Genomic DNA, 22,855 nt, shown 5'->3' with positions numbered 1-22,855 from the left:
GGATTAGGGACACTGGAAAAAAAAAAAAAAGTTGACTGATTTTTACATATTTCACTTTATCTCAGAATTCCAACTTTAATCTGAATGCTCAGATTGCTGAGATGCTTTTACAGTTTGGTTAAGTTATACTACCAGAAAAGGTGAACTTTCATTGCCTGAAAATAATAAATCTCCCATTATACATATATGAACACACATGAGCTGTGAAAGTAGGTAAGCAAATCTGCTTCACAGATTAAGAGAGCCACTGAACTTTAAAAAAAAAATAAAAATACAAAGCTGGTTAAATGAAAGGCATGCCATCTTTAACGTTTATGAAACACAGGTTATACCATTTATTACAGTTTACATCAATTCACTCAGTTCTCCATCACAATAGAAGAAAAAAAAAAAAGCATTGGTGAAATGAGCCACATTTACACAAATGCTAATTAATCTGACTTGTCTTCTTCAAGACAGAAACCCAATTTTGTTCAAATCTGTCCTGCTTCTTCTGTTACCTTCCTGCAAAACTAGCACTTCTGCCTCCAGCTGTAACTAGCATCTTTCCATTTAATGGCTTGTAACCATCCCCCACGCTCCTGCAGCTGCTGGACCTTCCCAGTATTCCTCAGTCCTCTTCTTCCGATGGCAGCTGACAGGACGGTATAGACCAGACGACAATTAGGGAAGCGTGGGAGAGACAGCTGAACCTGTTGCCAATTACAGTGACTATGATCTGGAACCACATATAAAGCCAGATTAATGGGCTCCCAGAGCACGGCAAAACTCGCTTGAGATTTACTTTGTTCAGAGCTTGACTATCAGGCACAGAGGAATAAAACAAGGTGCTTTTATTTATTAGGTTTCCTTGGGAGCAAGTTACATAGCAGTAAGAAAAAGTGCATTCTTAGGAACGACCCATCAACATTCAAACAAACCATAACAGCAAAAAGAAAAGTTTTAAATGTACGACACATTATAGTAGCCAGCAACAAACTGCCTTATGTGTTCAATGTAGGAAATCTACACTGGGAGCTAAATCTAGGAGATAGCATTACTTCCGTCTTCTGAATCAGTAGGAGATCTTCCCCAGCAGCCTGCTCTGGAGCTGCCTGATCCTGCTCTCCTGTGGCAATGCCAGTCTCTTCTCAGCCTGCTCCTCTTCCTCCAGCAGCTGCTCGATGTAGCAGGAGGAGCCCAGCAGAATGTGGCCTGTGGCCTGCATGGAGAAGATGGTCCATCGAAGAGCCTCCCTGCAGGCACAAAGCAAAGGCAGAATGAGAAGGAGAGCAGGCAGAAATAGTCATATCCCTTGTGAGGGAGTCAAAAATATACAGCTCTGATGCAACATGACATACACAAACAGTTTTTTTGTACCGGTATTTATTTATTTTTTTTTTAACATGACTAAATGGATACATGCCTGTTAAGGTGGTTTAAAGTAAAAAAAAAAAATTCCATATGAAACTAAACGCAAATCTGATCTCTTGCGAATAGGTATTGATTGGGGGTATGCTGGTCTGAGCGGGTATGCTCATCTGACAGAACACCGAGTGTATCGCACTTCACAAAAGTTTGACCCTTTGAAAAGCTATTTCCGGCATTTTTATTTGGAATGCATGTTAGAACACTACTTTTATCCTGATTATGGGAAGCATGACATTGTTTGGTACAATATTATGTTTCATAGGTTAATCGTGGTGCACAGATCCCATGAGGAAATGAAGATGTAAACTAGTTTGACTCTACAGATTCTAAATATCAACAGTCCATTTAGTTTTCCTCCCAAATCATTGGTATGCACCAAATTATTTTCAACCATGGATTAGAGTCTGCAACCTTTACTATCCAGAGACATTTTTGCATCAGTTCAGCTTAAGATTAACACACCTCATATCCCCACACATATCAAGTACTACAATTACATGGCCCCTTTTTTTAAATAAACATTTTATTCATATTTTTTAGGTTTTAAAATATGTAAATATAAATTCAAAAGAGGACAAAGCATTTTTTTTCAGGATTTGGATAATGGGACCTCAAAAGTATGTAAACCTAATGTCAAAAAATACAAAACAAAAAAAATATTACCACTTTTAATTGCATTGTGCTCTGCATAGGCAATGTATTTCTAGCATTCATTGAGGGAAAAACAAAAATCTTACAATTTAGAACAATCTATTCTTAGTCAAACCGATTAAATAACCATCTTGAAATATTCAAAGAACAACTGGTATCAGTTGCTATCACAACCGTCATCACTGGTGGTAGACCCTTTGTATACTGTACAACCAAGCTCCATGTAATACACATTAAATGCTTGTTCTAAGGTCGAAAAAAAAAATAATAAATTCTAAAAGTGGTGTGAATTCTTGAAAAAAAATATTAAAGCCATTTTAAGTCTCCACAATTCTAAGAACTATTTTCCAAAGTCTCACATCTTTTCAACAGCAGTATCTGTATCATATTTGACAAGTCTGCAAACCATAATCCTCTTTGGCTGAGGCTCCGTATCAAAGCTGAAAACCAGCCGATCTCAGCAAAGATGACATAACGCCCCAAATTTAATTTCACTAAAATCTGACCAGGTTGCCACAAACAGAAAACAGGATAATAAAGTCCTGTTTCCATTTCAGGTGCATCTAACAATCCTGGACATTTGTACTTTGGAGAAATAAAATATAGGGAAAGGGGAGAAATTATAAAGCACAAAAACCAACAAGCTGGTTTACAATTGATAGATTAGATGAGTCCATATTGTCAGAGTTCAATAATAGGTCAGGAGTCCTTTTCACTGTTAAACTAGCCTCCAGGCTCACTTATGAAGATTTTAAACAGACTGCTTCTCAGTCAAGTAGAAGTCTTGGAAACCTTTCATATCTGCACCCATTGCAAAGACAACAGTCAGCCGTTACTCACTTGAGCATCTTTTTGGCTGCATAGCATCGCAGGTCATAGGACACAGTGTAAGCACCATACAGTGTTGCCTTCACATTCAGGCAGCCTATGAAATCTTTAGGATTGTTTTTGTAGAGGTCAAAGGTCAGCTTTGCCACATCAGTGCGGTGATGCTGGTGGCGCTCAATGGACCTGAGCCTGGAGGGGCTGTTCTGCAAAGGGAAAGGAGAGGAAACACAAAAGTAATAATCTGATGAAACACAGTTCATCTACACAGAGGTCAAAGGTGGATGACTAGAGGGAGGTTACCACAGTAAATATTTATAACGAGGAAGTTCTTAAACGTACATCACTTTGAGCGGATGTTTGCTGGATTACATAATATTCTAATCTTTGACTGACATAAAACCATTTGCCCTTAATTCAGGTTTTGAATTATTGAGGAAGTAACAAATGTTTTATTTAGTCTAAAAAAGGTAAAATGCCAACTCTTTTTAAGCATTTCCGTTTAACCAGTGTGAAGCTAAATTAGAAAATTTTCTGCTCAAATCAAGACAGCATGTTAAGGTGCTGGATAAACTGCTGAATGCTGCCATCTAGTGGCCATGCAGTGAACTAGAGCCTTACAGGATGTAGAGCCCACTTCTGTCCCTTTTCCAGGACCATCAGAACTGTGTTTTCTTCCAGTGTTTGGAAGAACTCCTCAGTTTCTACACCGGTGCCATCCTCATCCAGAACCAACGCGCTGATACACTGTACACTGAAAGAGTCACTGACCTGGTGCAAGCAAAGGAGAAACACACATTTAGTAGATACAAGAAATACAAGAGGATTTGAGACCACCCAAAATTAAACAGTTACAGTAATAGAGATAACATATGCTTCAAGTGACATGCACTTCCAGATGGTCTATCAGTAGCATGAGGGGAAGAGCACCATCGATCACCTTGCAAAGCCATTATTTTTTAAAAGTACCAACCTCTGGTTTCATTTATAAAAATTGAATGGGACAGACTGACAAATAAAATAAATGATGCATAGCTGTAAAGTTGGAAAGGAGATGCCCAGACCTTTGAGTTTAGTGCTCCAATAGCCCAAAATAAAAAGCAGCGTATTCAATTTCCTTCTTTAACAGACTTTGTAAACTGTATACCTGTTTCATTTGATTGCAGTTAAGGAAAAAAGTAATAAATACAAAATCAAACATGCACAACCATTCATTAAAGGCTTTAGAGATTTATAAGAACATTACTGAACAAATATGAATCCAAGGAAATCGGGAGACAAATTAAATAGAAAGGTCAAGGTTTGGTTAAAATAGCAAAAACAAAGACATCTAAGATATATTTTTCAACCAATCACCATAGAGAAAAAAAAAAAAAAAGTCTGGTACAACTGCAAAACTACAAAGATACAGACATGCACCTAAACTGAGGCAATGAGACCTTTAACCAGAAGAAACATAGGACCATAGGAGACTGTTGAGAAGCAACAGGTATCAATGCTCAGGGAAGGACATAAGGGGATTTGAAATAAGTCATTAAATTCACAAAATTTTAATTTGCAGTTTTAAAATTAAAAAAAAAATAATAATAATTAGGGCAGATTTTATCCATGGGTTTCAGGATAGAGGGGAACAGAGCAGATTCTTATAAAAAAAAAGAAAAAAAAAGTTGATGCAACATATGATTTTCCTTCAATTTCAGAATCATGTGATACTCTTTAGCCCCATTAACACTAACCTCTGAAAACCAATCCCTGCTGAGTTCAGACTGAGCTTGGATCAGTCAACCATGCCAAGCTTGGTTCCTTACGACCATTTATACATCACGCTAGCACAGTTCCTTGCCTCCTAGTGACGATCCTGTTACTACTGCCCTCTAGAGGCAAACAAGCAAATCAAAATGCTGATGCCCACAACATTCAGGAAGTTAGGTTATAATTGTGATATTTCAACGTTTGCAGAGAGTCAGGAGAAGAAGGCAGCCTTCGGTGAATTTATTTGACAGAGTCAGCTTTTGGGACGTGGATACGGCAAACGATAGTCTAATCAGGGCTTACAGACGCAGAAAATGATGACAGACGTTGAGGTTCATCCCACTGCTAAACAGAATCATCACTGGAGACCGTGTGGCTCACTAGGGAAGCTAGTATTTTTATCAAGGTCTTGAAATTTCATGATTACAGAGGCTGACTGTAAGGAGATGACGCGGTCTGCTAATGTGCTCTTTTTATCTGAGAACTGAGCCAGAACTGAACCGCGATGAGTCCTACTGATTAACTAGTACCAGTTAAACGTGGTTCGGCACGTGTCTGGCACGGTCTAGTTCAATGTTGTATGCCATTTACACACAACAGTTATTATGGTTTCCGGATGGGTCAGATCGATCTCGACACGGTTTCAGAAGGGTAGAGTAAATGTGGCTTTTGTTAACTATTACTTCCAATTCAAATGAAATCTATTGAAATTTGCAGTCATAATTTGTATAATCTTTTACAGACTCAAAGCAGCACCAGGCCATCATTGCTACATTTTAATCCTTGGTAAACAGCAATCAGCTCGTAGGCCTATTTAGCTTGTCTGTCTTCTCACCTTATTCATTAGGTCCAGCAGAGCATCTGCCATTATCCCCTTCTTCAAACTGCGGTCTGCATTGGTTACCCTGAAGGGCTTTGGTCGAGTATTTCGGCCAGAGAGAAGCTGGGAGGTAACCGAGGCGCTGGCTGAGACACTCGATGTCACAACCCTAAAGGAACAGAAATGAACAGAATGAACAGAAATGGCTTAATGGAAAACCTACTGAAGGATAATGGAGCACAGCTCTTACTTTGACAGGGAGGATGGAGTCAAAAGGCTTAGAGACTTCATGGCATAATCCATGCGAGAGGATTCAGTCCTGCAATTAAAGGCAGAGGTTTGCTCACAGCTACTCTTTCAATGAAAGCTGACATCTCTCTAAAACTAAATGGCTACACCTTAAATGATAACTCAATATTTCAACTAAATCCTAGCAAAATAAGTTGCAGTGTTTCAGACTTTGAGATCCAGTTCATAAAGATTTCATTTAATAAGTTTAGATATCTCTGTGTCCTGATTGGTAGTACTTCCTGAAATATGTACAGTGTTTAATAAACATTGTCTCAAATGTAAAGCAAATACCTTTTGATGAGTAAAAACATCTTTTAAACCATGAAAAACAAAAAAAAAAGCAAATGAAAAAGTCTTACATTTAGAAAGAAATAGAACCAGTAACCAGCAGCTGTGTTCAGATTCCTCTTTTAGTATTCCTAACGGAGGCTGCTTTCTTCCTCCAGTGCGTATCCAAGTTCAGTTCGACTCATAAACCACAGCATTAATACAGACAGAGGTGGTCAAATGTGCCCGTTTCTTGCAACACTTTGTGAGTGAACTTTGTGCTGATGACTGTTGAGCTGGTGGTGGGTCGATGTTGAGAAATTCTCCACAGACACTCCCACTGATGTATGATCACATTTTGACCCAGCAACACACAGTGAGGATCCCATAGATTTTAGCTTCCCAAATGGCAAAAAAAAAAAAAAAAAATTTGAAAACTTCTTTTTTTCATTAGGTAATTATTTTATTGTAATGCCACATTTGACAATGAAAGAAATGCAACATGTCCCTGCAGTAGTGTTTAATACTGCAGTTACCAAGGAAAGTTTTGATGCAATGCTTAGGTTAGAATAGGCCTTCATCCAGAGGCGTAGCCAGAAAATCTTTATAAGGGTGGCCAGGCAATAACCAGTGACCACTGAGTGGTGGCCGAAAATTAATAGGCACCAGAACCTGAGGGTCAATCTACACTGTTCCAACAGGAAAATTAATGAGCAAAACATCCATATTTTCTAAATAAAGAAACTATACTTTCCTACAGCCTTGATTTCCTATAGCCAAATAGATGCATACATTTAAATATCCATGCTTGGATAAAAAGTGAAATCATAGATAAATAACTACTTTAATAAAAACTTAATTTATGTAGATATTAGTACTTGTAAATATCAATTTCATGCAGAATGATTGTTGATAAAAAGTAGGCAAGTAATGACGGAAAAGATGTTTGCCCAAACCTCAAACCTGAAAGAATTTTATCCACTATAACCTTTTATCTAGAAAGCACGGATGTTTGAATATACTTGGCTATTTGTCAGCAAAGGCTGTAGGAAAGTATAGTTTGTCATCATTTAGAAAATATGGATGTTTTGCTCATTAATTTTCCTGTTGGAACAGTGTAGATTGACCGGGAGGTTTTGGTGCCCATCAACTTTTGTTCCCCCCTCAGTGGTCATTGGTTATTGCCTGGCCACCTTTATAAAGATTTTCTGGCTACGCCTCTGACCATGAGTAATATAGACGTCAGTGCTGCATCAGGAATTAGATAAGGTGAGTTCAGAACACTGCAGCGATTATCATGGCGGAGAAGGTAGACATATGACCCATCGATATGTAAAACAAACAAAAAAAAAAAAAATGGGGGGGCGGTGTATAAACAAGGAGAGATATTGAAACATGACACTACAGACAAATTAGCCTAACTTACTTGGTTACAATTAAAGACGAACTTAATCCGGTGGAAGAAGTTGATAAAGCATGAAGTGGATTTAAACGCAAGAAAATGCACGACAGAAATATTCAGATAACGTTTAAACTTACTTTAGGACTTGCTGCTCAGGTGAAGAAGCTCCCAAATGCGCCGACTCCTGGGTTTGCCCCATTTACACAGCGGCCCAAGCTTGTGACTCTTCAAGTGGGCGGAGTTTACTGCGCCATATGAACCGGCGCAGCAGCCGGCGCACAGCTCGACCACCAGCAGATTATTGATATTTATTGGATTTATTTTTTCTTTGTGTTACATCTTGTTTTTGTTTACAACTGATGACACATTATCACCTATTTGCTTCGAGAACCCGCGTATTTTTAAACGCAACAGTCTCCCTGCGGGGCCGCCCTCATCGCTTCAAGCTAGTTTCTACACCGGCTAGTAGATGAGAAGCAGCTCCGTCGCTGATAATTATCAACACCTGAGTTAATTAACTAAAGGACGTTACCAGCCTGTCTTTTCTTGATTAATATTATTTTACACAAAGTTAAAGAAAAAGGTTTGCACAACAGCAACAAAAAAACATTCTGAAATAAATTATGGACGCAAATAAATCTGCGTCTATTGTGCTACTCTCTGGTATTTCTATAAATAGTATGTTGCTACATATGAATTAAAGAAGAAGCTATAAAAAAAAATTTCTATAAAGGCGCCTAAAAAAATGGTAACTTTGCATATCATTTCTAAGGGAATACTGAATACTGATACGGAAAGATATATTCCATAAAACAAAAATATTAAACATACAAATATAGTCCATAAAACAACAAAGAATGTTTACTTTTTATCGTGCTGTATAGTGTTGAAATAAAAATATTTCCATTTAGGTGTGTATGCGTTAAAATTACAAATGACATAAAAAGATAACCATCAAGTGTAACTAATGCATTTACGATACCATTATATGTATAATATAGTGATCATATCTGAAAAGAATGGTAAGTACATATTTAATCAGACCCTAGTCCAAGATTTTCTAACCATCAACAAAACTGAGGGCAAATATAAAGCTATTTTATTTTAATTAAATTTTTTTTGTTTGTATGGCTAAGTTATTTTCTTGCATCATACTAATTGCTATTGCAGAACAGTTTTTGTTCACATCAGTCTGAAGAAATTGTGAAACTGAAGAGGCCAAGTAAGTAAATGTCACTGGAGCACACTTATTAGATAAACTGCCAGGGCCTCTTAGTAAATGTTTGCTGTGGTGACTGTTTTTTAAAAACTGGTTTGATTCTATATGTCAAGAAGCTGTCAAGTAAGAAAATAAGTTCCATAGGAAACTAACCTTTGACCTTTCATTTTAGGTGGGTTTTGTTGGAAAGTTTAGCTACTTATTCTTTACCTGAATGCTGTTGTTTCTGCAATATCTTCCACCGACTCATATAAGGTCATATGTGTTCCTAAAGACAAGAGGGTAGAGAAGACAAATTAACAAATGTTATGAAACAGGGGTTATGTTGAGGCAGCTGTTGGTGTACTGATACATCAGCCAGCAGACATTTTTATCATGTAAGTGAGGAAAGAAACAGCAACGCTGGCTTCAAAAATCAACAGCACATATCAAGGATTGACTGATTTTAAAATAATCTGTAATGACAGTGTTGTTTAAAAAAAAAAGAAAAAAAAAAGCTGTATCTGTTGATCTCTAGTAGCAGCATAGTATGCGGTTATTTCTCTCCTCAGCAGAGACGCTTGTTAGAGCAAATATGAAGATGAATGGAGATGAAAATAGCGCTATGCTGAAAAAAAACAAATTTTTGAGAGGCTGCAAAAGACTTGAAGCCGGAGGGGAGGTTTCCCCGCCTGAGATGCAACGGTTTAGGTTAAATAATTTTTTCCAGGAACAGCCCACTCAAAGTCTAGGCCCAAAAGCAACTAGGAGTCGGTGATAGGATTTAATCAGTGACTGCTGATCAGAGATGCTTTTCATATAATCTGACAGATATCAAGTTGTGTTACAAATAAGAATGGGTAAATGGTAATTAAGAATAATTAATGAATTCTAAAGATGTGTTAAGCTTATACAGACATAGTCCCATAATCCCTGCAGATAATTGCAACAAACCATGAAGTTTTGCTTCTAGTGGTTAACCACCTGCAATCGTTACTTTGAGAATTCAAAATTGTCCTTCTCATGTATAAAGCCCTTAATAATCAAGCTTCAGAGATCTAATTGTTGCTTAGGTCCTAACAGATCACTTTATTCCCAGCAGAGGCGTCAAGTAACGAAGTACGAATACTTTGTTACTGTAATTAAGTACACTTTTTAGGTATCTATACTTTACTCCATTACTTATTTTTCTTCCTACTTCTGACTTCTACTCATTACATTTTCACACAAGTATCTGTACTTTCTATTCCTTACATTTTCAAAAGTTTAAAAGTTACTCGTTACTCTTGGCTTCTGTTTAATGTTTATAAATATTTATTTCACGTGATGTGTGCCATCCAATGCAGATCATTGGTGTCATCCATGTCTAGTGAAAACTAGTGTAATTGGATGAGTCGTATAACGCAAACACTCATTGGTTAGCTATAGGAAATCATCAGAAACAAGCAGGTGTTCTTCAAACTGCAAACGTGAATTGTCTATGCCGTGCTACAATTTTAGATTCAGAAAAAGATGTTACAATGTCTGAAAGGTCGGACACAGGCGAGAGCATATCAGGAGACGGAGACCAACAAGACCTCCCTCACCCTTGGCCCTATCTCAAAGAATTTTTCGAAATAGCTGAAAAATTGAGCTTTCAATACATATAGTGGCATCTGGCTGAGTTTTTTAAAGGTCACTTTATACTTTTATACTTTATATAGTTTTTGGAGCACATGTTTTCACTTTTACTTGAGTAAAGATGTCAAGTTGATATTGCAACTTTTACCAGAGTGTTTTTAAACTGCAGTATCTATACTTCTACTTAAGTAACAAATGTGTGTACTTTTGACACCACTGATTCCCAGAATTCAGGTCTACTGGTGGTTTCCTATAGTTTTTAAAGAAGTAAAGGAAACAGAACTTTTAGTTTCAGACTCCTCTCCTGTGCAACCAACTACAAGCTTTTAAAAAAAAAAAAAAAACGTTCCTTTTTATCATAAAGCTTAAAGTTAGGATGGGTTGGGTTATCATTCACTACCCTCTGTAGTTATGCCAACTTTGTTTAACAACACCACTGAGCTGTACTCTAAACACTGCATACTTTACAGAACAGCAATCTTTATTACTCACACATTTTTTATTTTTTTTTTTTACTGAAAGATAACCTCTAGAGAGAGACAGGGCCAAAGACAGTTGTCAGTTGACAAATCCATATTGATCCTTTTCTCTTGTCACCTTGAACTTAGTGATCTCTATTTGTATTTTTCGTTCTCCTCTGTAGTTACATCTTCCTTGCCATTCTGTTTAGCTTTGAGGCCATCCTAAAGGGGGGGTTCTAGCTGACCTACTGCTGCTGGTGATCTACAATAGGTGATAACCAAGCCCCTGTCTTACAAAGGTTAACTGTGTCTCTTTCATAGACATTGGTTGAGCTTTTACTGGGACAAACCCTGTCTGATCTCTTTCATCTTTTTTAATCAAATACTGGATCACAACTCATCTTAATAGCTGTTTCTCTCTTAGATAAAGCCATATCAGGAGCTAATATCACAAAGATTTCTTGCTTTTCCTTTTACATAGAAAGTACTTTGTGTGTTCCTTCTGTCTTCTCAGACCTCCAGTTGATGTGGCAGACAAACGATCAGACTTTACCTGCTAGTTCATCTGGAGTTTCTTCCTGTAAAAGAGGAATTTTACTCTCTATCCCGATAAAGTCAGCAACATACAGAAGACTGTCTACTGTTGCTAAATGCTCATCCAGGAGGAGTGAATGCTGAAGTTAATGCTCGATGCAAACTGCTGGTTTTCTAGGAAACTTTTAAACCAGTCTTCATGTATGGTTTAACTGAATTATCTGTTAGGAGACATTCCTTTGATTTTTGATATTATTAGCCAAAAGTGTGATAACATTGATATTTTAATTTAAGAATTTTGTTTTGGTCTTTCATTTAGAATCCTAAGACTATATACAGATGTACACAGAGCGGGACAACTTTTGCAATTGTTTTAGTTTACTTTTTCAGTGAATGAACTGCGCTGTATTAATCCGTTATATGTGCACCGAGTTTCTACACAATTAAAGATTCAGTACTCTGTACTTAAATAATTTCATTATTTGGGCAACATAAAACAGAACAAGTTACACGTAAATCCGATGAGCAGCTTGTTTCCTTCTGTTGCATCAAATTTTCTGCTCAGTGCAGCACAGATGACTCATCCTTCAGATATTTGCCCAATCAAGGGCAACTAATACATCTAACTAAAAATAGCGGTGCCTTGTTTGCAAAATTTATTAAGTATTAGTGAACAAAGGTCCTCCGAAAGGACCTGATCTTCCCTCAGAGGTCAATATCCTGCCCACGCCTTTGTCCCGTTATCACACATCAGATACCGTTGTGGATGACGCAGACTTGTTCGGTGGAGCTTTTGCAAGCTGCTGATGCTTGTAATTACACTAAGCATGGCTGATATCAGCACAGAAATGAATTAGACTTGAGGTGCAGGCATGATCATCACACTGGATTTAATTGAACAACTTTTTTCTTTCAATTTAACATTACAAATGCACAAGAGACACTAATTCACAGCACAGTGCATGGGCCTGAGTAAAATTTCAAACAAAAAGCAGCGTCTTCCTTTAATGTCTACAGACGTGTGTATGCGTCATATCATGTGTATTTCATATTTACATCACTCTGTCAGAATGTTTGGTTTCCAGTCAGTTAATGGATCAATGTTTAGGTTTTAACTCAAGTTAAACATTTTGACAAACACTGAAAAATAGAACTTGACACAAGGTGTGATTATAAGTTGAACATTTTAGGCTTCAAGTACAGTTTAATTTCTGGGCCAGTCAAGTATGCTATTTTTAATCATTTTACAGTATCTTATCTTGAATGCTTGTCCGTTCTGTACAGTAAACTAATCTTATGGTTTGTTTCTTATATTTTCATCACTGCGTGAAACTGTGTGCTTCCATTTGCTTTTCGTTTTACTGTGGATGCACCTGTGTTTCTGCACTGAGAGACAATAAAGTGTATTTCTATTTAATTTTATTAGCAATAGGTAGGATTTTAAAACAGAGTTGGTCAGTAAGGAGCGGGGATATTTACTTCAGAGTGTGCACACAACCACAGAAGATATGTTAATATATTTGATAAGATTATGTGACATTTTGTGACACCCTTTGTCCAGCTAAGACAAAAGTTTCACAAAAGGTGAAACTGGTAACATTAAACTTTGCCTGTTTAGAATTATTTTATGTTCGTTTACAACTAGAACAGTGTAGTCCAAGGAACATGTGTGACCATATGATGATTTTTTTTCCATCCATGAAAAACATTTCAAGAATTCATATTTTGCCATCAAGCAAGTGGGGTTGATCAAGTTGGTTTTGGTGTCTAAACTTTAGTTTAATTTTCTTTTGTTTTTGTCCAGCTCTGATTCCTCCTCCTTCCAGCTGCTTTTATTTCCTCTTGCCTATTCTTGCCATGAGTTCAGCATTGGCTGCTGCTTTGGTCCTCATGTCCTGGTTCTTTGCGAGATCTATGAGGACGCTGAGGATGCTGGTGGGGACATCCAAAGAAAGGGCGAAGCGGGTGCCATGCTGGACTCTCTTAGGAGACCGGGAGGCTGGGCGTGGGGCTCTCGCCTGCCTCAGCACCAGGCGCTGCTCTGAGCGGAGCAGTGAGTTCAACAAACTGTCACGGTTCAGGATGTTGATGGCTAGGGCATCTCTCTGTGGGTCCTCGTCCAGCTGGGTGAGGTCCGGACGTCTCATCTGAGTCTGAACACACCAAGGCAGCAAAAGAACCAGGCAGAAACACACACGCACACTCCACATGGTCACCCCTGCCTGCAATGAGAAAAATGATCAAGATTATATTTTCAAAATCTTCCCTCTTTTTTTCCATGGAAGTGTCTGTTCTCTCTTGTGTATTTTTATAACATTATTTCTATTTCAAAATTTGACCTTTTGTGTATTTTGGGGTAAAATCTTGCTCATCAATATTTTCTTCCTTTAAATCTTAAATATGCTGAATAGCAACTAAATGTTCCTTCGGTTGTTTTTGTCCAGTTGACTGCAAGATGCACAAACTTTCTAATTTCTTGTTTTTGTTTTCACTTCCTTCACTGGAAAAACAATGTAGAAATAAGAAAAAAATTCTTAAATTAGGTGTATTTACCCTAATTTGAGTAGGTAAGTGAGTTATTTTATCCAATGGAATGAGTATTTTTACACTTAAAATAAGATAATGAGATAATATTCACTTGAAATAAGACAATGGAATTCTGTTTACTTATTTTAAGTGTAAATTGTCTTGTTCCATTGGCAAAATGTTTCTTTTACCTCCTCAATCCAAGAGACAAATGCACTTATTTCAAGAAAAAATGACTCATCTAGATTTCGATTTCTTCCAGTGTTTTAATTGAATCTCATAGATTTATCTTTTATAGCTGTAAACTAGGTACAGACATTTTTAATGCACCATAAGTTTTCAAAACTGTGGTCGGGAAATAAAAATACAACTTTATCCTTGAATCTTAGTCATTCCCAAATGTTTTACTCTCCAAGCCTTCAAAATGTTATCTTTCAATTATATATGTGAAAGAAAGAAAAAAGTACTGTATTTGTTAAAAAATAATATAGGTATTGACTATCAAAACTGCTATTCAACATGTTAAGATTCCATAAATAATATCCATACTTGCTAATAATACCATTCATTAAAAGAAAAAAAGTAATTGTTTAAACATACTGGATTAAAAAAAAATGTTTAAAAGATTAATTTACCACAAAATCACTCAATTCTGTAAAATATTCTGAAGAAGCCTGTATCTGTTAATTTGTGACTAATTACAGGCATCTCTCACTTTTGTGTAATTATGCAACATTTTCTTACATCCAAAAAGTTTGCAAAAGGAAATGATAAATAATACTCACTCAACAGAGAAAAATTAACAATTAATGAAAAGGCACTTGTTGCTCCTATGCCAATGGCCTCTCGTTAGGTCTGTGGTGTCCTCCCTTCAGTTTGGTCTTCACAGACGGATCTTCTAAACTTGTACGTCCTCAGCCTCTCTGGTCAGATTCTGAGAGACTGTGTCCATCCCCTCTCTGTTTATCTCTTACATCCCTACACCCCGATGCCCTCCCCTCATTTCATTACACTTCCTTTGGCCCGTCTTTTTCTTTCTAAAAATAACATGATGCTAATCACAAAGGCTGGCTTTAATTAGTTGGATATCTGCTTTAGTTTCGAGTATAAGCACAAAAACCACGTCAGGGGTTCAGCACCAATAAGCTGCAGCAGATATATAAATTTATATATTTAACAGCGACCCATCAAAGGACTTTTATTCATCTAACTAATGATGGGATGATTACAGATACAGAGCAGCAACTATATTTGGGCCCTGGGGGACCAAGGGCTAATCTGACTAAAGAAGAGATTATCCGTTAACAATAAGACAAATGTCAGTGTGGTAAATAAATGTAGTGGGTTTTACCAGCAGCATGACTGTCATTGATCTAAAAGGCACACTGACCTAAGACAACTCCATCACCACATGAAAGATAAAATATGTCTCATTGTTTTTGAAACAATTACATAAGTTTTCTGTTCTAATGAAATAATCTGATGTATGTTAATTTAATAGTAAAAAAAAAAAGATAATTCTACAGATCTGGGGAAATCCATTAATTTTCTGTCACGCTTATCCCTGCTGGGGTTTGCGAGAGGTGCTGGTGCCTATCTCCAGCTGTCAATGGGCGAGAGGCGGGGTACATCCTGGACAAAACTATTAAAAAAAACTTTATGGATCTGCAGTCACACCCTGCCACATCATACACATATTGCTTGCAAATGATGACATCAGTCCCTCCAGATAAATGAATAAAATACACAGACTTAAAAGATCAAAGACAATCTGATGCACATTGTTTAGTTTTCTGTTAAAGTCATAAATAATTGTCCCAACAACCTCAGGCAACCTGCAGACTCATATATTATATATGACAAATTCATATATTAAACAGAATAAATCATGTTTTTTCTTTTTTTGTGTGTGTGCTTTAGCATTAGCATAGCAGCCCAACAGAGCAAAGGAGGAAGGAGAGCATGCTGTCTTATTTGGATTAAAGCCGCTTCAACTGAGGTAAATAAACCTTTTTATGCATATCTAGATTGTGTACACACCTTCACAGAACTCTCCAATCCAAAAGTAAAATAAAAAAATATCCTAGTGATCTAAAAGTATTTCAACTTATTTAAGATTCTAGACAATGAACCATTTAAAGCCACTATTGTTTCATTTTTATTCATTACACAATGACCAGGATTGCAGGGAGGCCAGTTTAGAAGCTGAATTCTTTCTGCAAATAGGCATTGATGCTTCATTATCATCTAAAACTGGAAATGTGAGGTTAAATCAAAAATAGAAGTCTGTTTTTCAAATGTTTACAAGCTAAAAAAAAAAAAATCATATTTTTCTTAATGCTGATAAAAGACCACCTTATGAGTCCTCTGGATTTGTAAACAAAGTTAAACTATTCATTTTTTTTCCTGCATGGTCAGTAGCTAAAAAAAAAGTCTTAATATTCACACATTTTATCCATAAATGGACAAGACAAGACACATGCACAGGATAGAGTCAGGGTAGATATGGAATAGATTAACATGAATGCGCAAGTGGAGCAGAGCAGAGCCGTGATGAAGGATGTGGAATCTGGTGGTAATCTACCTGCAAAACCTCTAACTTGGTCTTCATCTGCAGAGTTTAAATCTAACTGCAAAACCTTCACTTGTCTTCATGAACAGAATTCAAATCTACCTGAAAAAACCTCCGTCTCAGTCTCCATCAGCAGGGTTTAAAGCTACTTGTCCCAATATTTGCAATCTAAGACTGTGTGCTATCTAAGACCCAGTGAAAGGAGTTTTCAGGAGTGTTGATATCCTCAACCTCTGACCTTAGCAGCTACCTATCTTCCTCCATACATCCCATCTGACCTACAACTGCATTGATGCATTCGTGCCAAGACATATTCAGGCACCTTATCAGGGATCTAACAGAGGGCTTCGATGCAGCTTTGCATGGACATGACCTTAGGTGGGTTTGGAGAATGAAAAAGCTGGAGCAGAATCAAGGCAATGCAGCAAAAAGGTGCCCCCTGATGTGAACAAAAGGTCACCTGGGAGGACATCTGGAAACATCCCACTTTGTTAGAAGTCTGGGAGCCTCAAACACCCTGAGCAGTTCTAGTTGGGCATCAGTCCGTGTACAACAAAGACATGACATCATCCTGGAGCTGAGTTGACCGCTGGAGGAAAGGATGGAGAAGGTGGGTAAGAGGCAGAATATTAGAGTAGGTCTAAAGGTGGTCAAGATGGCTATGAGTTAGAGTGGAAGGGGCCAGTGTGTATGGTCCAGAAATCACCTCTTGGACACAAGCAGAGTCTAAATCAACCTCAGTCAGGAGAGGATGTGTGCTGTACATCTGAATCAGCGCCCTCTACAGGCTTTGAGACTAAACTTCCTTGAAGGCTTAACACAGCTCAATGTTCACTGGTTAGTAGGAAAATGTTTTTCTCTTAGCTGGATGTGAAAATTATGCCATGATATGTCAGTGATCCTGCTTCTGCTTCCTGGCTGCAGCTCTGATCCAAACCACCATCTCTCCACTAACCTGCTTCACCAATAGCATAGCAGCACCCTGTTCCTGCCAGCTCGTCACTGAGACCTTCACTATCCAGGATAAGAACCCATCACCTCCTCCACCTTCTTACAGACTCCTCTTATATGAGGTCCATTATGCAACACAGATGGATTGTTTTTTTTTTTTCAAATTTGTCTCACTAAAGTTTTTCAGTGGCTTTTCTTTGTCTTGTAGAGTTCAGCAACGTGTTGACAGTTGTCTAGACTACCTATCTACCACAACTAGCATCCAAAAAACACCTTCAGCCTCCACCTGTGGCCTTTATAACCTCAACCCACTAGTGTTACATAACAATCTACATTTACAGGTTGACCTTAATGTCCTCCTGCAGCTTCAAATTGAAATAAGGCTTTGATAGCAAAATTAAGAGACTTGTATTTGACCTGCATATCCTCCACATCAGTCTCCATCTTTAGTTTCCATTGATCTGCAAATCACCAACCTTCCATCTCCAAATGTCCATCTAGCTGCATCCTGTCCACCTCTCTTCACAGCAGATATGATGCACCCAAACCCTTAGCTTTTGTCAAACTGAAAACTTTCATTCTTTATGCAATAAATAATCTTTAATTTGATAAATTATAGAAATCTCCTTCCAACTGCAGACATGAAAACTTTAAATTACCTTTACAACCCCTTTATCTGTGTCTTTAGGCTCTCCTGGCAGTGGAGGCGAGGTTTTTTTTTTTTTTTTTAAATAAAAACAAAATCTACTTTCACCTGTTGAACAAACTTAAAACAGGCAATATAAACCTGAAACAAAGGTCTTTATAGTTTGGTTAATGGAAAAAAAAAAGTCTGGTTGACCAATTATTAAGGCAGTTCTGGGTACAGACTGAGCCTTAAAATCTATGCCAAAACATGAAACTACACATTTTACCATCACTTATGTTTGTGGAAGAATAAAACATCTACATCCATTTTTTTTGCCAGATTATCCACCAAATAGTGAATCTATAAAATCATGAGTGCCAAACATAATCTATTCCCTTAAATTGTGTTGAAGACTGCAAAAAAAACAAAAAAAGAAAAAAAAAACAATCCATCTAAGGGCTGCAAATGGCCCCTTAACCACACTTTGGACATAAAACGACTCAGAAAAGTTTCACCGTTTTTATTTCCGTCTGAATGACAGCTTCTGGTATGTACAATAATGGACATAAAACAATGTATACGGTCTGTATAAATATACTCTTGTTGCTCCATCTGACATTGATTTTTTTTTTTGCTGAATTATTTTAGGTAATTATCATGAAACCAACTCTGTAATCATTGCAATTTTCTCTACAACAAGGTTTCAGATGATGAGTATACAATTAATATACAGAGTATATTTTACGGACAGACTTGCGGCATCCCTCATGGGTGACTAGTCAGAGGGGGGTGGGATAAAAAAAAATAAAAAGGGAGAGAAGACGGGTGGATTGTGTTAACATTTGCAGGGATAGAAGAATAGCTAGGCCAAGGGGAAGAGGACAAACTGAACAACACCGTTTCTTTGCCTAAAATCTGAGCCAGTACATTGCACTTCGCATTCTGTTGTAGTCGGGCAGCTGCTCAATAGGACCTGGTGGAAACAAGAAGGAGACATTAGAGAGCCCACAGTGGTACCAACTCTGACGGTACAGAGTAAGAACTCACCGACAGCTGCTACTGCAGGACACTTATCATAGATGTATTTGGAGCAGATGTCACGCACCATCCTAGGAGTTACAGCCTGAAAGAAGAGAGGAGTAAGGAAAAGCTGATTTGAAATAAGGCACAGCAGCGTGCTGTGGAAGCAAGCTCCAAGCCGTTTGATCCTATTGACTTACATCAATCCTGGCGTTCCACTCTGCCAGAGGAATACGCCGTCCGTAGTTCAGAATGTGTCTGCCGATGTCATCACAAATTGGCGTTGTTCCTACAAGATTAAGTAGATGTTAGCTCACGCCCAGATTCCACATCCCCAGTCTCCACTCCACCAACGTACGTCGTTCAGAGTACTTGTCTATCATGTTAATCAATTAGAACTGTTTCACATCCGCCGCTACTCCTCTGCACCGCCAAAATATGGAGCATAGCTATTTTTTGCTCCGCTCCAGCCAGGTCAAGATCCAGAATTACAATCACACAAAACAGGAAAAGGATGAGAAGAGCTGGTTTGCTCTCCTAGAGCTCTGAGGAAGTCGGAGCGGAGCAAGATGGGAGGAACAGCGGCGGCTGTAGGCCTTGCTTTGCGCAAGCAGTCTGGAGCGGAGTAGGGCGGTTGCAGAGGATGTGGGATTTCAGAGTTATAAGGATGCAATACAAGTATAGGTTTCAAAAGACAAAACATAACATAGGAGTGAGAAACATTGGAGTCTGGACCATAAACACCACTGTGATAGAGGGACAATGTACCGTTGAGCTGTCCAATCAAGGTGGCCTTCAGAGCGTTTTGGGCTCTAGTAACATCACTCTCTGTGACTGTGGTGCAAAGGTTCATCCAGGCATTCTGGGTCCAGTGCATCATGTCATCAATGTTGTGCTTGTCACTCACGAAGTAGATGCCAAGCAGGCCAGTGTCGCTGTAGGCAGAGTGGAAGGCCTGGAAGCTGTGGCACAGTTTGTCCTCCACAGCCAGGCGAGCCAGACGGCTGCTCAGGTGCTTTCCACCACCGTATGTAAGGTCATAGCTGCCAATGATTGCATTGGCCACCATGAGGGGCACGATGTCTGGACTGGAAACACTAGCACCCTCCANGAAGAGGACAAACTGAACAACACCGTTTCTTTGCCTAAAATCTGAGCCAGTACATTGCACTTCGCATTCTGTTGTAGTCGGGCAGCTGCTCAATAGGACCTGGTGGAAACAAGAAGGAGACATTAGAGAGCCCACAGTGGTACCAACTCTGACGGTACAGAGTAAGAACTCACCGACAGCTGCTACTGCAGGACACTTATCATAGATGTATTTGGAGCAGATGTCACGCACCATCCTAGGAGTTACAGCCTGAAAGAAGAGAGGAGTAAGGAAAAGCTGATTTGAAATAAGGCACAGCAGCGTGTTGTGGAAGCAAGCTCCAAGCCGTTTGATCCTATTGACTTACATCAATCCTGGCGTTCCACTCTGCCAGAGGAATACGCCGTCCGTAGTTCAGAATGTGTCTGCCGATGTCATCACAAATTGGCGTTGTTCCTACAAGATTAAGTAGATGTTAGCTCACGCCCAGATTCCACATCCCCAGTCTCCACTCCACCAACGTACGTCGTGCAGAGTACTTGTCTATCATGTTAATCAATTAGAACTGTTTCACATCCACCGCTACTCCTCTGCACCGCCAAAATATGGAGCATAGCTATTTATTGCTCCGCTCCAGCCAGGTCAAGATCCAGAATTACAATCACACAAAACAGGAAAAGGATGAGAAGAGCTGGTTTGCTCTCCTAGAGCTCTGAGGAAGTCGGAGCGGAGCAAGATGGGAGGAACAGCGGCGGCTGTAGGCCTTGCTTTGCGCAAGCAGTCTGGAGCGGTGTGGGGGGGTTTGCGGAGGATGTGGGATTTCACAGTTATAAGGATGCAATACAAGTATAGGTTTCAAAAGACAAAACATAACATAGGAGTGAGAAACATTGGAGTCTGGACCATAAACACCACTGTGATAGAGGGACAATGTACCGTTGAGCTGTCCAATCAAGGTGGCCTTCAGAGCGTTTTGGGCTCTAGTAACATCACTCTCTGTGACTGTGGTGCAAAGGTTCATCCTGCAACGACACAAACGTGAAGGAATTCCATTAAGAACAAACCTAAAACCAATAGGGTAGTTTTATTCAAAGTGGGACTATCAGCTCTCACCAGGCGTTCTGGGTCCAGTGCATCATGTCATCAATGTTGTGCTTGTCACTCACGAAGTAGATGCCAAGCAGGCCAGTGTCGCTGTAGGCAGAGTGGAAGGCCTGGAAGCTGTGGCACAGTTTGTCCTCCACTGCCAGGCGAGCCAGACGGCTGCTCAGGTGCTAAAGATGGCGGAAAGAGAACATCTATCGTTAAATATCTTCATTAAGAGGTACCAGGGTATCTGGTGATTGGAAGAGGAAAACTCCCAGGTTGACATGTTCTTTTCACCGTAGGGCTAGATATGGCTAAAAAATAAAATCTAATTTTTTTTAAGTCATCTTAGACGATTACGATTTTAATTGAAGTATTAAAAACTACATGCATGTATTTTAAAATAGGTTTACTTTATTCAAAAATATATTGCCCAACGTAAACATTTAGCCAACAATAAACGTATTGTGTAAGAAAAAAAAAAAAAAGGTAAACTAATCTTGTTCAAGTAACACAAATGTTCATCCAGCAATAATTGTACAGATTTTTTAATCAGTAAAAAATGTAAACCTATATGCTATATTTCTAAGTATATAATTTATCAAACAGTCTGTCAGGGTTCTGTTTTCTGTTCTCCATTTACTCTCTTCCCCAGGTAGTTGTTGGTTACAGGTGGGCGTGGCCCCACACCTGCGGCTCGTTGAGGCTGCTTAGCTGAGCTTAAGCGGAGCGTTCAGTCAGCTGAAGGACGCCAGAGTGTTAAACCGTTGTGGTACGCCTAGGCCTCTGTCCTGAAGACAGATCTCTGTACCTGATGCTTTGGATTCCTGATTCTAACCCGTCTCCCTCAGTTCGTTGATCTCTGGACTGTTCACCTGCCTGTCTCCTTTGCTCTGAGGACTGGTCTCTGAATCCCTGCTGCTCAGGTTCTGCTCTGTCATTCCCCTCGAGCCGCCTCAGTGCTACAACAGACCCCTTTCCTGGATTCACTCTGGTTCCTTCAGCTGCTCCTCAGACCTGGCTCCACTGCGGTGCTGCTCGGGCCCCCGCCTAAGTCCCACCTGTCGCTCAGCCACCTCCTGCCATCGGAAAGCTGTGAGTTACAGAACCCTTTCTTCCACTCACCCTCCCCGGATAGGTTATCCGTACCTGGCGGTAAGCGGAGCAGCAACAGGGCAGGTTTCTTTAGCTTTTTCTAGTCTTATTCAGTTTCCTCTTTCCTCCTGCAGAACCCTGAACACTTATTTATGTGTAGTCTAATAAACATCTTAAACTGTTCCTCGTTTCCCCGTCTGTGTCTGCATGTGGGTCAAACACCCTAAATCCATGACACAGTCAATAACTTGGTATTTATCTCCTGGGAAGTAGGTGCTTTGTAAACAGCAGCTGCTGAGAGCCCAGTTCACGTCGATATAATAAACAGTTAAACTCATGTACGGCTGAAGAGATCGACTGGACCAAAGCTCTGCAGTAGTTACAAAAAACAAAGCAGTCTAACTTTTCACAGAGTGTTTATAGTGTTTCGTTCTACAGTTTTGGTAGCACAACCTCTGCAAAGTATCTGCGACTTGGTGGGTCATATTTTGGATCACACACTTAGCGTGTGCAGCTAAAGCCATGCTTTTCTACGGTGTGAAAGGGCACCATGTCATTCTTTATATGAACAGCTACAGTGTCGGCCATCTGCTTCCACCGCACACTACACTTGTTGTATGGCACCGCTTTAAAAAATTAAGGCGGCCAGGGTTTGT

At 39.1% G+C, this 22,855-nt stretch overlaps 3 protein-coding genes across 4 annotated transcripts in view; all 3 read right to left on the bottom strand.

Annotated features, from left to right (window-relative positions):
• Positions 1–284: 284 nt before the first annotated feature.
• LOC107093893 (cell death activator CIDE-3-like) lies at positions 285–7,614 on the bottom strand. 2 transcript variants are annotated; one of them, XM_015389216.1, is made up of 6 exons: positions 7,556–7,614; positions 5,709–5,777; positions 5,474–5,627; positions 3,508–3,657; positions 2,902–3,092; positions 285–1,235 (listed from the first exon to the last, which is right to left on the bottom strand). In XM_015389216.1, the coding sequence occupies exons 2-6, from the start codon at positions 5,759–5,761 to the stop codon at positions 1,055–1,057; spliced, it is 729 nt and encodes a 242-aa protein (XP_015244702.1). In that variant the 5' UTR covers positions 5,762–5,777; positions 7,556–7,614; the 3' UTR covers positions 285–1,054. The 2 variants fall into 2 exon arrangements, with proteins under 2 accessions (XP_015244702.1, XP_015244703.1); XM_015389217.1 differs by lacking the exon at positions 7,556–7,614 and adding an exon at positions 6,109–6,279.
• Positions 7,615–18,413: 10,799 nt separating this feature from the next.
• Positions 18,414–21,319, bottom strand: LOC107093911 (cytochrome b-c1 complex subunit 1, mitochondrial-like). The gene is made up of 6 exons (XM_015389258.1): positions 21,132–21,319; positions 20,955–21,040; positions 20,386–20,474; positions 20,213–20,288; positions 20,046–20,138; positions 18,414–18,788 (listed from the first exon to the last, which is right to left on the bottom strand). Exons 1-5 carry the CDS (start codon positions 21,155–21,157, stop codon positions 20,074–20,076), a joined length of 342 nt encoding a protein of 113 aa, XP_015244744.1. The 5' UTR covers positions 21,158–21,319; the 3' UTR covers positions 18,414–18,788; positions 20,046–20,073.
• LOC107093912 (cytochrome b-c1 complex subunit 1, mitochondrial-like) overlaps positions 18,414–22,855 on the bottom strand; it is a 13,469-nt gene continuing 9,027 nt past the window's right edge. Inside the window, exons 8-11 of the mRNA XM_015389259.1 lie at positions 19,697–20,067; positions 19,129–19,217; positions 18,956–19,031; positions 18,414–18,881 (exon numbers count right to left, since the gene is read on the bottom strand). Coding sequence (XP_015244745.1) covers positions 18,817–18,881; positions 18,956–19,031; positions 19,129–19,217; positions 19,697–20,067 — 601 coding nt within the window. The 3' untranslated portion in view covers positions 18,414–18,816. The remainder of the gene's footprint in view (positions 18,882–18,955; positions 19,032–19,128; positions 19,218–19,696; positions 20,068–22,855) is intronic.

Source organism: Cyprinodon variegatus, unplaced genomic scaffold (assembly GCF_000732505.1).
Source record: "Cyprinodon variegatus isolate N-32 unplaced genomic scaffold, C_variegatus-1.0 Scaffold452, whole genome shotgun sequence".
NCBI lineage: Eukaryota > Metazoa > Chordata > Actinopteri > Cyprinodontiformes > Cyprinodontidae > Cyprinodon > Cyprinodon variegatus.
Note: the sequence above shows the minus strand (reverse complement) of the source record. Positions and strands in the feature narration are given on the sequence as shown.

Coding starts and splice junctions, on each gene's coding strand:
- LOC107093893 (XM_015389217.1), bottom strand. Junction 3,093..3,507: donor AGAAGTGGGCTCTACATCCT/GTAAGGCTCTAG, acceptor TTCCCTTTGCAG/AACAGCCCCTCCAGGCTCAG. Junction 1,236..2,901: donor GCAGCCAAAAAGATGCTCAA/GTGAGTAACGGC, acceptor TTGTGCCTGCAG/GGAGGCTCTTCGATGGACCA.
- LOC107093911 (XM_015389258.1), bottom strand. CDS start 21,157: ATGATGCACTGGACCCAGAACGCCTG. Junction 20,475..20,954: donor CTTGATTGGACAGCTCAACG/GTACATTGTCCC, acceptor TTAATCTTGTAG/GAACAACGCCAATTTGTGAT. Junction 20,289..20,385: donor AGTGGAACGCCAGGATTGAT/GTAAGTCAATAG, acceptor CTCTTCTTTCAG/GCTGTAACTCCTAGGATGGT.